The following is a 14,751-nucleotide window of genomic DNA, read 5'->3' as shown; positions in this document are numbered from 1 at the left end:
TTATTAGGTAACTCTAATATTCTAAGTTCCAGAGAAGTTGACAACATAGTTTCCTAATGTTGGTTAAAGGAGTTTTCTCACCTTGGAGTTATCTATATCATTGAAATCACAGGTTCAATCTTTATCCCTATCTTATTTATACCTTTAATACACCACTTAAGGGGTGGCTAGGTGGCACATTGAATAGAGCACCAGCCCTGGAGTCAGGAGATCCTGAGTTCAATATGGCCTTAGACACTTAACACAAAAAATAGCCGTGTGACCTTGGGCAAGTCACTTAATCCCAATTGTCCTCCACAAAGCAAAAAACAAAACAAAACAAAAAATACACCACTTAGCCCTTGCCCCCACTATTTAAAACCCAAGTAGTAACATAGCAGTACTGAACCTCTTTAAGAGCACATCTAGTATTTTATACAATTAAGTTCTAACCATACTTCTGTAAAGTTATTTATAAAGATGTCACCAGGTTATTCCCCTAATTAATAAATTCCAATGCTTCCTATTGTCTAAAGGATACAATGTAAACTCCTCTGATTAGTTTGGAAAATTCTATTTAACCTGGTCCCATTGTATCTTTTAAACCATATTTTATTTTGTTACCCTTCCAGAAATCCAGCTAACCAAGTTTTTTTCTCTGTCCCTCACACATGGCTATTCATCTCCTTGGCTTTGCACTGACAATGCCCAGTGTTTTGGAATATACTTCCTCCTCAACTCTGCCTCATTGAATCCTATTCCTTCAAAATGCAGCTCAAACACTGCCTTGTAAAGGAAACTTTTGGGGGAAGGAGCCAAGATAGTGGAGTGAAGGAAGCTTTTTTTCTGCACTCTTCTAACATACTGTAGCAGCAAGCACCCCAAGTGTCCTCAGGGTTTGCAGCTACCACAGGTTCTTGGATCTGCTTTGTTAAAGGAAAGCAACTCAAAATGGGTTAACAAGCTTACTTTAATCAGTCAGACATATATCGTTTACCTTGTTCAGGAGAAAAGGTCAGCACCCTGAACCTCAAAGTATACAGGCATAATTATCAAGACAGAAACATCAAGTAGACAGATTTCCAAACTGTCCAACCATTACATCCATACCCAGTCAACATCTGGGTTTCCACATTCTGGGTTTTTCAAAGCCGGGGGACTCTCAACAACGGCTTCCCAGAAATCAGATCAAATCACAGAACACTTCTCAAAGTGAGTCCCCAAACAAAGCTACACATCAGTGCTTATATAGCCTTCTCCTGGCTCAGAGAATGTAACAACCTTTTTGACCCACTGGCCAATCAAAAAGTATCTTCTGAAAAACAAGCCTCCCTCCCCAGGCTTCTGGTGCACTTTAGCCTAGGGGCAGGGAAGATCTTTAAAATTTACATTCGCATTACACATACCCTTCTAAAAAACTTTAAAAAGTACATCAAACTGAATTCCGAGATAACCAACAAAAGTCACAGTGAGTCATTTTTCTAGCCCAGGGTAACTGAGGAAGACAGAAACAGAGGTCTGTAGACATTGGGGTGGGTACTGGGCCGGAGGGCACTGCATGGACTGTGGGCTTTGGAGTGGGAATTGTCAGTATCAGCAGTGGTGGCAGCACCAGGAGTGCCTGTCACCCAGGGAAGGTCAGGAGACTGAAAATCTGGTCAGAAAGAAATTTTTTTGGGGGGTGGGGGGAGGCAGAACCCTGTGCTAGCACTGAGCACAGAATTGAGTGCCATTTGTCAACTCCATTACCCAATTCCAGGATGTAGAGGAGTGATTATGGTCAGGGACACTGCTAGCAGAGCAGTACTACCTGAGTGGTGACTAGAGCCAGACCAGGAAGACAGTGACCAGATTTCACCCTGAATTATGCCATTTTCGAAGTGCTAAAAATACATAGGCCCCAGATGTGGCTTTGAAAGCAGCAGAACATTAATGCTTCATGCTCAGGCCAGTTATCCTCCAGAGGTGAGCAGAGACAAACTCTAATGTAATAATATAAAGTTAAGGAATAGGTTGGAAAAATGAGCTAACAACAACAAAAGAACCAATAAAAAGCCGCTATGGTGACAGGGATCCTCAAGACATAAATTCAGAACAAGACAATGATTTACAAACATCTTTAGTCTCAAAGAAAATGAAAATTGGAAACAAATCTAAGAAGAATTTCTAGAAGAGCTACAGATTTTTTTCATGAAAAGAGCAAAAATGATTTTAAAAATCAAATCAGCAGTAGAGGAAAAATGCAAAAAACATGAGAGCTATGCAAGAAAATTATGAAAAGAGAATAACACAGTAAGAGACAAAAAAAATACTGAAGAAAATAGTTCCTTAAAAATCAGAATTGGCCAAATGATAAAAAGAGATACAAAACTTTATTGAAGAAAAAATAAGTCCTTAAAAATTAGAATTGTCAGGTGGAAGAAGCTAATAACTTTGTGAGACACGAAGAAGCAAATAAAGTCAAAGGACTGGAAAATAGATGAAGGTGTGAAATACCTCATAAGAAAAAGAACTGGCCTGAAAAATAGAACAGGAAGAAATAATTTAAGAACTGTTGTACTGCCTGAAAGCTATGACTTAAAGCAAAACCTAGACATCATATTTCAAGAAAATATAAAGTATAACTGCCCATATATTTTAGAATCAGAGGGAAAAATTGATATTAAAAGAATCCACCAATTGCTTTCTGAGATTTCAAAATGAAAACTCCCAGGAATGTTGCACACAAATTCCAAAGCCTCCAGGTCAAGGAAGAAAATAGTGTGAAACAGCAAGAAAGAAAAATTTAACTACCATGGAATCACAGTAAGAATGACACAAGATTTAGCCACTGCCACCAAAAAGAGCAGAGGGTTTGGAATGAAGTATTCTGGAATGCAAAGGAGTTTAGGATTACATTCAAGAAAAACCTACCCAGCAGAACAGTGTGTGTGTATGTGTGTGTGTGTGTGTGTGTGTGTGTGTGTGTGTATAGAAATTGAACGAAATAGTGGAATTTTAAGCCTTCCTGATAAAAATACTAGAGCTGAATAGAAAATTTGACATTGAAACACAAGACTCAAGAGAAACATAGAGTTAAAATGTTAACATTCTTATGGAAAAGTGATACCTGTAACCCTTAACTTCATTATCACTAGGGTAGTCAGAAGGATTCTACTTAGAGGGTGTAATTATGATTCTGTTATGTTAGGATGATTTCTGAAGAAGAATGGAAGGGTGAGAAAGAGGGATATACTTGAAACAGCAGAACAAAGAGGAAGAGTAAAGAAAATTATCTCACATAAAAGAGGCACATAAGGAAGAGTTTTACAATAAGGAGGAAAATGTTGGGTATGGGGGAGTGGGCAATGCTTTAACCTCACTCTGAACTGTTTCAAAGAGGGGATATACCATGTTTCCCTGATAATAAGACACTGTCTTATTAATTTTTTTGGAAAGAAAAACACCAGAGGGCTTATTTTCAGGGGAGGGCTTATGTTGTCCTGCCTCAGCTCTCCTCCGTGGCACTGCTCTCAATGGCGCCAGCAAGCAAATCACTAGGGAAGAACAGGATGACACGCTCACTGCTGCAGCTCTGATTGGATGCAGCTTGGAGCGCGGCATGTGTTTCACCCGGGGGGGTGGGGACGGTGCATACAGAGGGTACCGTAATGTAGCGTGTAGCGCAGGGGATCACCTTCACTACAGTAGCACTCAATAGGGCTTATTTTCGGGGGAGGGCTTATTTTAGAGGAATCTTACACAGTAAGGGGAGGGCTTATTTTTGGGATAGGTCTTATTATTGGGGAAACACGGTATATATACACACAAAGTTGGATATGGAAATTCATCTTACTCAACAGAGGAGTAGCAAGAGAAGGGGCTAAGAGAAAGGAAGCAGTGATAAGAGAGAAGGTAGATTAGAAACAACAGACTTTTGAGGAGGTTTTTGTTGCACAGTTGTTTTTTAGCCATGTCCAACTCTTCATGACCTCATTTGGGGTTTTCTTGGTAAAGATACTGGAGTGGTTTGCCATTTCCTTCTCCAGCTTTACAGATGAGGAACTGAGACAAACAGGGTTGAGTGACTTACTCAGCATCACATAGCTAGTAAGTATCTGAAGCCAGTTTTGAACTCAGGAAGTTGAGTTTTTCTGATTCCCAGCCTAATATTCTATCCACTGCACCTTTTGAGGTGGGGACAGGATAAAAAAAAAAGAGAATTTTTTGTAAGAATGACAATGAGTTAAAATGTAAAACACTTTGTACACCTGAAAGTGGCTATATAATTGCTATTGTTACCATTTTATTGTTGTTATAATGGGAATAGTTCTGAGAGAAGAGCTGATGCAAAGATAGAATTGACAGCACTTGACTACTGCTTGGATGTGGTTGATCAGAGAGAGGAATGCCTTAATCATGTCTAGGGAGACTGGTAGTATCATTTACAGAAAAGTTAAGAGGAGACTAGAGGAAGATTTTAGGTTATTCAGTTTTCAGTTTTCAACTTCAGAATAAACCTTTTACTTTTCTCAATTTCCAAATCTCTAGTCCAAAGTAGACTAAGTTTTGGCAGATAGTATTAATATCTGAACCCTCACTTGCATAATTAGCATTGGGTTTAAAAAAGAAAAGAAAATTCTAGAATATATGAACAAGATCTATTGCAGATTATATATTTTTGTAGAAAAACATCTGAGGGCAATATTTCCAAGTTTTAATGTGTAATTTAAGCTTTTGAAAATGTGTAATTGTAATGCATGGCACTTCTAATCTTAAATACATTTTTAAACATTATCATCCCAAGCAGGCAATTATATTCTATATTGCAAATTTGGCTATGATGAAAAGTAAGATAAGATGAATTGATTTGTTCACCCCCGAAAAGAAATAATAGAGAATTGAGATTATAGCATTCAGTTATGTAACATATATCTATGTTCTTATTTAGCTGACTATATCTTGAATTTTTAAGTTCTTGTCCCTAGTATGATTACAGTTTGAAAAAAAATTTAATTGTAGTACATGTCCTATCAAATGATGGTAGTTTAATATCTAAGAAATGTTTTGAAGAAAGGTTACAGATCCAAAATACTCCTAGAATCAGACTTCTAAGAAACTTCAGAGGACATCTGATATAACCCATACCTGACAAAGAATCCTCTCTATAGCATAGCTAATAGGAGGTTGTCAAATTTTGCTTATTTTGTTATTTCAGTTGTGTCTGAGTCTTTCTGACCCCATTTTGGGGTTTTTATAGCAAAGATACTAGAGTGATTTGCTATTTCCTCCTCAAGTTCATTTTACAAATGAGGAAACTGAGGCAAACCAGGTTACGTGGCTTGCCTGGGATCATAGCTAGTGTCTAAGGATAGATATGAACTCAAGTCTTCCTGACTCCAACCCCAGAACTCTAACCACTGCACCACCTAGCTGCCCTTTTGCTTAAATATCTCTAATGAAGGAAGAGCTTTATTCTGAGGCAAAATATTTTACTTTTACATAGTTGTAATTGTTAGGAAGATTTGCCTTATGTTAAGCCAGTTCTGCCTCTCTGTGTCTTTCATCTGCTGCTCCCACACTACCTTTAAGAGCCAAGTAGAACAAGTTAAATCACATATCTGCATGACAGCCCTTTGTAGCCTATATTTGAAGATAATTCCTATATCCCCGCTTTGTCTTCTTTAGGTTCAATACTTATAGTCCCTTTCAACTGATACTGATATAGCATAATCTTCCTTTGTCATTTTGGTTATCCTTCTTTAAATACTCTCTACTTTATCAATATCCTTTCTAATATGTAGTACCAAAACTGAGCAAACTATTTTTGATGTTTTTTTTTTACCAGATCATAATACATAGGACTAGTAGTTCTCTAGTCATTGGAGTCATTAGACATATTGCATCTCTTAATAAAGTCTAAGATTGAGTTACTTTCTTATGTCAGTTGAAGACGTTATCAATCTTCTACTTATCTAATTTCAATCTGGGAATCATCCTCAAGTTCCTTCCTTCATTTGTAATGATTTACCAAGTCTTTTTGATTCCGCCTTTACAGTAATACCTTGTATTCCTCTTGGTCTTAGCATTCTCAGTGTCACCATTTTTGTTAAAACCCTCATCATCTCTTATCTGAACTATTGCTGTTGCATTATAGTTCATCTCCCTGCTATGTAGTCTTTCCACTCTTTAATACATCCTCTACACAGCTTTCAAGACAATACTTTTAAAGCACAGTCTATGCTACTCCCTTGCTTAAGAAACTCCATGACCTCCCTTTTGCCTCTATCGTAAAATATTAAGATGTTCTAATTAATTTATTTGTCATTTCCCAGAGGTTAGCATTATAAGAAATTACCAGCATATTTTTTTGAAGATAGGTTTCATGTCAGTTTCCTTAACCAGTTTCTCTATTCAGCACTTATACAAATTTATATTACTTACATTTTGGTATTGCCATTGTTTATATATCATTTGAAAATAAACCCCTTTTTAATAAAAATAGGGAAAGGAGAAGTCTTGGGCATTCAGTCAGGGACAGTAGGTGGTGGAGATCATATTAGTACTACTTGCTTTCATTGATAATTTTCTTTGTCTTGGATGGCAGTGTTTTCCTTTCTGTTATCTTATTCTATGACTTGCAGTGTCATTTTAGTTTCACTTTGAACATGTTTGAATTGGAGGTGTGTGCATGGAGGAAAAGAATAAGGAAAGGGAAGGAGAAAGCATGGTTGTAGAATAAGGATTTGGGATAAGAACTATTTCACTGAATAGGTGGTTTTACTTTCAAAACATCTCCCTTACTGTTTAGATGTAATGCTATTAGGCTACTTTATACCTACAACATAAGCTAAATAAGTATTTTTGCTTTTAAAATATTTTCCCTAATCATGCATGAGTATAGTTAAAGGATATGAAGGAAGTTAGTGAAGGATAAATCTAGAAAGGTAGATTGAAACACATTATAGAAGGCCTTGATTGACATACTAAGGAGAATATGAAGTTAATTTGGCAGGCAGTGATAAATGGACTGACATTGATTTGGCACACATTTATCTAACACTTGTATCAGATACCATGCTAAGTACAGAGGATACAAAGACAAAAATAAAATAATCTTGTCCTCTAAGAGCTTTCATTTTATTGAAAGAAGACAAAGTAGGGGTGGATAGGTGGCGTAGTGAGTAAAGTACCGGCCCCAGAGTCAGGAGGACCCGAGTTCGGTTCAGTGAGTAAAGAGCTGGCCCTGGAGTCAGGAGGTCCTGAGTTCGGTTCCAGCCTCAGACACTTAACACCCACACAAAAAAACTAGCCGTGTAACCTTGGGCAAGTTACTTAACCCCAATTGCCCTCCAAAAGGCAAAAAAAAAAAAAGACAAAGTAATTTCCAGGGAGGACACTAGCAGCTGGGTGGAAGAGATCAAGAAACTCTTCCTGTAGAACTGGAGGGGGCAATAAGATGGTTCACATGATGGAAGCATGAAGGAGCAAGAGACATAGATATAGCATTTTGAGAGGACTGAAAATTATGCCTGAAAATTTTTTTTCATGTAGTTATCTTTTTGGTAGCTTTAAGTAATGCTAATGAATGTACCTTTTAAAAACTGGTAAAAAAATATTGAACATTTGTTGTAATTTGTCCCTTAAACTTACCTGACAGAAACAGTGATTATGCTTGAGGTTCCTTTTTGCCTCTGGTGGTGAGATAGAAGAAACTGCAAGCTCTTACTAGGGTGTTTGCTGTGCACTGACACAAAGGAATCATGTACCCAGAATGTCTGAGGTGTGTAAAAAGATGAGGAGGAACTTAAGGGCTATTCTTGTCGGTATTTTTGACAGTGCTTAGTGATTTTAGAATTATTAGCAGCTTGGAATTATCAAGATGATCTTTATTTTCATCTGTTTTCATTTCTGGGAAATAAAAAATTAAATGTAATAAGGTTTTAGAGAAAGTTCAAATATTTGCACTTTGATTATTTATTATTATTGGCTGTACTTTTAAGGAAATTTTGTTTTTGTGTATTCTTTTTATGTGTTTATTTCATAGTATTTTTAAACTCCATCACTTTTTTAGAGAAAGTATTTTGAGAAAATGATGCTGTTATACAGAAGAAATTTTCTTTTTGTTACTAATTGAAACTTTGCATGGAAAGGCACCTTGAGCCTTGAAGATGGTGCTTTTCACATGTGCTGAATCCACTTTGAATTTTTTAACTGCTTCAAAGGATTCATGGGACAGCTAGAAAAGGCATTTATTTCTCTGATGGTTAACTGTGTTGGTGTCTCAGCATTTCTGAGCTCACTGAAAGCAAAAATGTAATGAGCTGTTAGTGATGAAACCTGTTGGATTTCCGGAGGAGCAGCTGGAGTTTTTGGTCTTGCTAAACAGCAATGATTCAAGTCTTACAAATTGTAAAGGATCTGGTGTCACCATCAAGACAAAGATCAGCCACTGGGAAGAAAGGTAGGAATAGTGTTAAGAATGTTGGATCATAGCACTTTGAGGCATTCAGTGATTTTTTTTTATGTAACTATTTACAGAACAGCTACTTAAAATGTATTTTCAGTTACCATGAAGATATAATATGCTATTGTAATTCTGATACTTGAATTTCATAGTTTCTCAGACTTGCTTGCTTAGACATGAGTCAATAACAAGCCAATTGTAATTGACAAATTTTAAAAACCATAAACTTAGTTATATCATAAGCAAGCTAGTAGAAGTCAGGAAGAATAAGGAGAATTTTATTATATTTGCAGCAGAGAACATTTTCTTCACAATTTTCATAGCCAGAAACATGAGCTAAAAATTATTCTTCCTGATTATAAAAAATGTAACTATTAATGGTAAAATTGAAAGATCTTATAATCAGTTTACATCCAAGTAAGAAAATTATTCAATTTATGTTTATTTTGCTATTTAGTCATATTAATTGTTATATTAATAGATTGAAATCTAAGTGCTTTTGTCAGATGAATATTGTCAATGGTAAGGGACAATATTATTATTGTAGCTTTGGAGGGTGGTTAATTCTTCTGGTCTTTTTAGTGTTTTTTACATTTATCTGCTGCTATTTCTTTTTAAAGCAATCTTATTTTTTCTAATAATTCTACTCAATTTTAACTAGTGGTATGATGAAATATATCTTCAAATTCTCATATTGAATTTATACTTTTTTCCATCTTAAAGCAAGTTAAGGAAACCATGACATCAAATAATTTATATAATATTGATTTTTATTATTTAAAGCACTGACTTAGATTTGAGGATAACTTTGAAAAAAAAATAGAGCTAGGCTGCTAATACTGACAACTGTATTATTTGTTGACAAAGCAAAATAGTTGACCCACTCAACTACTTCATTATAACTCCATGTGATTTTTTTTAAAGTAGGTATACTTCAAAAAACATAGTTTCGAAAGGTTTTATGTAAATTGAATTATATTCCAAATATGTTTAGGAAGCTGCCTCTCCAAAGCAATATTGTTTCTTATGGTGATGTATTAAATATATTTTAGTCATAGCTTTCATAGTTCTTTAGTTAAAGCTTGGTAATCCTAGTATTCAAATGAATTTTTATAAAATACTTCAAGTTAGGTTTTTAATTGATTGCCAAGAATGTTAAGCAGCATCAAATGATATAAGCTTGCAGAATAATAGAATTTTAGAGCTGGATGGGATTTTAGATCTCAAGTACACATTTTACATATAAGCGATTTTCCATTTAAAGTATGGTAAGGTATCTTTAAACAAATGATCAAACAGAACTGCTATTGTTTCAAAGAAATGCATCATCTCTATCTTCAAAAAGCAAAGAAGCAAATGTTATTTATCTTTGCAAATATCAGAATGCTATTTAGAAATCTTCTGTATTTATTTACCTCTATTTCCTTTTCTCCTAAAATAGAAAATGACGTGTTCCTTCCATTTATAAATAATGAAATTCTAAAATATGGTGTTTTTTTTTAAATTAACATGTTTTAGTATTTAAAGAATGCAGGAGTTGGCTAATTTAATCCTGTTCTATTTAAGTAGTGCCAGGTTCCTGGATTGTGCATTTGAAATCACAATCATACTTGCTTGGAATATATCCAGAAAAAAAGGTAATAATAATGATAACTATTTTTCAGTATTTCAGTACATCGTTCCTTTCAAAGTACTTATATATACAATAACATATTTGGAAATAGTTTCTACATTTAACCAGTTTAGGGATATGCTATAAAATGTACCATATGTGCACAGGACTAGCTAACCCGCTGTTACACTGAAGGATTTTCTTATTTTTTTAGATCAATTATTTGCAGTTATGATAAAAATAGAACAAATTTTAGTTATTCTTAGTATCTTTCCGGAAAAAAAAAAAAACCAACCTAAATTTTGGGCATTTGATGGTGACCTATGGCCCTGCATTTGCTTTTACTAACTGGTTTTATTTCATTCTTTTAGGAGATAGTTATATGTCATATATTTAATAATACTGATAAATTGCTTGCTTATTTGAGAAAAGATATGCCATAAGCAGATACTCAGTTTTTATTCAGTTCTTATACTGAATCAGAGAATCTTAATCTTTAATAAGTCATCTAGCCTTAAATTAAAGAATTCCAGTGATGGGGAATACAGTGCCTCCTGAGGCAACCCCATTTGTTGTTTGTAGAGCTTTAAGTATTCAGAAGTCTTCCCTTATTTTGAATAAAAATTTACCTCTATCCTTCTGGTGCTATTAAGAAAAAAAAATCTTGTTTCCTTTTCTGTGATAGCCTTTTGGGTAATTGTAGCCTGCTACCAAAATTTCTAACATTGAATTCTCTGGGCTAAACATGTCCTTTTCGTTCAACTAATGCTCATGATATGATCTCTAGCCCTTCCACCATCAAAATCTACCTCCTCTACACATACCCTGGCTTGCCAGTGTTCTTCCTAAAATGTGGTACCTTCAATTGGATGATATTTATTCTAACTAGGACAGAATATGCCTGAACTTTTACCTTCCTTTTCTAGGCACCATATCAACACACACACACACACACACACACACTCTATTCCCCCTTGTTTCCCAGCATTGAGTAACAACCCAAAAGGAGAGATTATCCTTTTACATACTTCACAGATGCAATTTTTCTGGTTCAAAAAGGGGAAACTCGGAAGCCATCATTGAAACTTTCTGTCTACTCTGTATACATATTTGGAGGCCCACTGCATTCCATTTCTGTCTCTAGCTGACTATAAAGACTAGACTTTAATAAATTTATTTTGGACATATAAATCTTGTACATGGGTTTTCTCCTTTTTTCTTTCCCTAGTGTGGACACTGAGTTTCCACTTAATCATTCCTTTGGAGAGGCCTTTGCCACCAAATATAGGAATTTAAACAAAGAGTCCTCAGCAGCTATGAGTGGCCCCAGTTCAAAGATAGTGAAGTAGGATGTCTAATGCATTTCAGAAAAATTTCCATCCAGAGTGGTTAAATTATATTTTTCAGTGTTTGGGCATGTAGAGGAATAATAAGCTCCAAATAGAACTATATAAAATTAATTTACTAGTAAAATATTATTCCTTCAAAGTAATATATAAATGAGAATAGAATGGAACTCCTTGAGGCAATAAGTGAATGAAAAAGCACAAATGACTGTATGCCAGGCATTATGCTAAGCATTGTGGATAGAAATACAAAAATTTTGGTGCCCTCAATGATCTTACATTCTAATAGGGAGAGACAACACATAAATGAGTATTGTGACCAGAAAAAGGCATGTTTGGAGAATCACAAAAAAAATAATGTCAGAAGTACAAGATAGAAGAGACATTGCTACACAAAAATTCATCAGAAAAATGTTTGGGGTTTTAGTAGATTGGAACCTCATTGAGAATCAAACAATCAATAAATATTTATCGTGTCATGCTGTGTGTGTCAAGCACTGTACTAGGTGCTCAGGTTACAAATGCAAAAGTGAGATAGTTCTTGTCCTCAAGGAACTTATATTTTACTCGGAGAATACCACATATTCACTGAAAAGTACATATAGGAAGAGAAGTCTTGAGAGAGTATGATAGCTTTTTTCAATTATGTGAAGAGACATCATGTGAGAAAGGGACTAGATTTGTTCTGTTTGCCTCCAGAGGAAATACTGAGAGCAATGAGTGAAAGTTGCATTTAGGGTTAATTTAGGCCTGATGAAAAGAAGAACCTCTGAAAGTGGATGAGTTGCTTTAGGAGGTAGACTTGAGGTGATCTAGATAATCCTAGATGACTACATGTCAAGAAGGATATAGAGAGCATTCTTGTTCAGGTTCACATTGGATATCCATACCTGTAGTTCTCACTCCTGACTTCTTAGACTTCCTTTAAGTCCCAACTATAGGAAACCTTTCCCAATTCTTAATTCTAGTGCTTTTCCCTGATTAATTGTTCCTATTTTTCCTGTATGTAGCTTGTTTATATATATTTGCTTTTTGTCTTCTCCATTAAAGCTTCTTAAGAGCAAGGACTGTCTTTGCCTTTATGTCCCAAGCCCTTTATATAGTGCTTGGCACATAGTAGGCACTTAATAAATGCTTACTGAAGATGGGGTCAAGATGGTGGAATACAGGCAGCAACCCAGCAGAACTCTCCCAACTTTCCCCTCCAAACAACTTTAAAATAACTCTTCAAATCAAATTTTGGCAAAGCAGAGCTAACAGAAGGTCAGAGTGAGACATTTTTTCCAGCCTAAGACAGTGTGGGAGGTCAGCAGGAGTGGTCTGTGATACCAGAGTGGCAACTGGCCTACAGCAGCACTAGTGGTGGGCCTTGGAAGTGCCTGTGAAAGTGGAAATAGCAGCAGTAGCAACAGCTTTGGGAGCTTTCTACCCAGAAACAGTAAGGAGACTTGCTGACTTGTCAGAAGGAGATTACAAGGGACCTTTTGCTGGCATTAGGTACAATTGGTGCTGATTAGCAGCTCTGTTGCCTATAAAAATTGTGTGTCATTTTTCCAGGGCAGAGAGGAATAGTTTTGGTTGGTCACAAAGGAACTGGGGTTTTAGTCACAGAACCAAGGAAGAGAGGAGCTAATGCTTGTAGCTGCAAGAAACAGGGTCCCTTTGTGGGTAATGACCAGAGCACAGACCATAGACGGAGCAGTGACCACACCTCTTCTTGGATCATACCACCTTAGAAGCACCAGAAACTTGCAGACCTTCAGAAATGGCTCTGAAAACAGCAGTACAAAAAATTGCCCAAAACTTGTAACAGTGCCTGGCCACCCTTAAGGCAATAGAACTGAACTTTAACATAAAGTTCAAAGTCAAGAAATACTCTAGGAAAGTGAGTGAACAACAAAAAAAGAGCTTGACCATATCAAATTGCTATGTGGCAGAGAAGATCAAGACATAACTCAGAAGACAACAATATGAAAATAGCTGCAAGCAAAGCCTCAAGGAAAAGTGCTAATTGGGCCCAAGCCCAACAAGAATTTTTGGAAGCTGGGGATGGCCAGGTAGCACAGCGAGTAAGAGCACCAGCCCCAGTGTCGGGATGACCTGGGGATCGAATCCGGGCTCAGACACTTAGCACCCACCCAGAAATACCGGGCTGTGTAACCTTGAGCAAGTAACTTAACCCCTATTGCTTAGGGGCTGCCAGGTGGCACAGCGAGTAAGAGCACCAGCCCCAGTGTTGGGATGACCTGGGATTGAATCTGGGCTCAGATACTTAGCACCACACCCAGAAATAACTGGCCATGTAACCTTGAGCTAGTTACTTAATCCCAATTGCTTTATAAAAAAAAGAATTTTTGGAAGAATTAAAGAAAACAATGAGAGTGGTAGAAGAAAAATTAGGGCAAGAAATGAGAATGATGCAAGAAAATTATGCAAAGAGAATTAATACCTTTATAAAAAAAAGGCACAAAAAATACTGAATAAAATAACATCTTGGCAAAAGATGTACAAATATTCACTGAAGGAAAGAACTCTTTAAAAAAGTAGAATAGGCCAGATGGAAAAGCTCATTGAAGATAATAATTGCTTAAAAATTAGAACTGCCCAAGTGGAAGTTGATGGTTCTGTGAGCCATCAAGAAACAAAGAAATTCAAAAAGAATGACAAAAGAAAATGTGAAATAACACATTGAAAAAACAATGACTTGGAAAATAGATCAAAGAGAAGTAATGTAAGAATCATTGGACTACTTGACAAATTTTTTAAAAAAGAGCCTAGATATATATTTCAGGAAATTATAAAGGAGAACTGCTCCAATTTCTTGGATCCAGAGAGTAAAATAGAAATTGAAAAAATCTACCAGTTACCTCCTGAAAGAGATCTTAAAATGAAAGATATAGCCAAATTCCAGAGTCTTTGGGGCAAGGAGAAGGTATTGCAAGTAGCCAGAAGAATATCATGGAACCACAGTCAAGATCACCCAAGATTTATCAGCTTCTATGTTAAAGAAGCAGAGAGCTTGGAATATATTATTTCAGAAGGCAAAGGAGGGAGGATTACAACCAGGAATAAACCTACCCAGAAAAATTGAGTATAATAAAGGCCTGGGACAAAAATCTATTTTTATGCTTCATCTGAAGTAATAAAAGGCAGGATTAGCAGACATGATCTCAGAGGAAGCAAAAGCAAAAATAGACCTGAATAAAAGGAATAGTAAGTGAATCTATATTTTGCTAAAAGATACCAAGTTTATCTGATTTTCTTTTCATTTTTCAAATTTATAAAAATAAAATATTTGATAAATGATCAAAGCATATGAACAGGCAGTTTTCAGAAGAAGATATCAAAGTTATATATACATGCGTGAG

The 14,751-nt window shown here is 35.9% G+C and overlaps 1 protein-coding gene across 5 annotated transcripts in view; it reads left to right on the top strand.

Moving 5' to 3' along the window:
- LOC138175982 (USP6 N-terminal-like protein) overlaps window positions 1-14,751 on the top strand; it is a 202,750-nt gene that overhangs the window by 46,410 nt on the left and 141,589 nt on the right. The window contains exon 1 of one of the 5 annotated variants that reach the window (XM_069106639.1): window positions 7,877-8,422. The exons of the other annotated variants lie outside the window; for them this stretch is intronic. Within the exon in view, the coding sequence (XP_068962740.1) occupies window positions 8,350-8,422 (73 nt within the window). The 5' untranslated portion in view covers window positions 7,877-8,349. Of the gene's footprint in view, window positions 1-7,876; window positions 8,423-14,751 lie in introns of those variants that run through there. 5 annotated transcript variants of the gene reach the window in all.

Source organism: Petaurus breviceps, unplaced genomic scaffold, assembly GCF_028583685.1.
Source record: "Petaurus breviceps papuanus isolate PSGF00001 unplaced genomic scaffold, PetGlider_PUasm1.0 80, whole genome shotgun sequence".
NCBI lineage: Eukaryota > Metazoa > Chordata > Mammalia > Diprotodontia > Petauridae > Petaurus > Petaurus breviceps.
The sequence above is the reverse complement of the archived record's forward strand: the minus strand, read 5'-3'. Positions and strand labels throughout refer to the sequence as shown.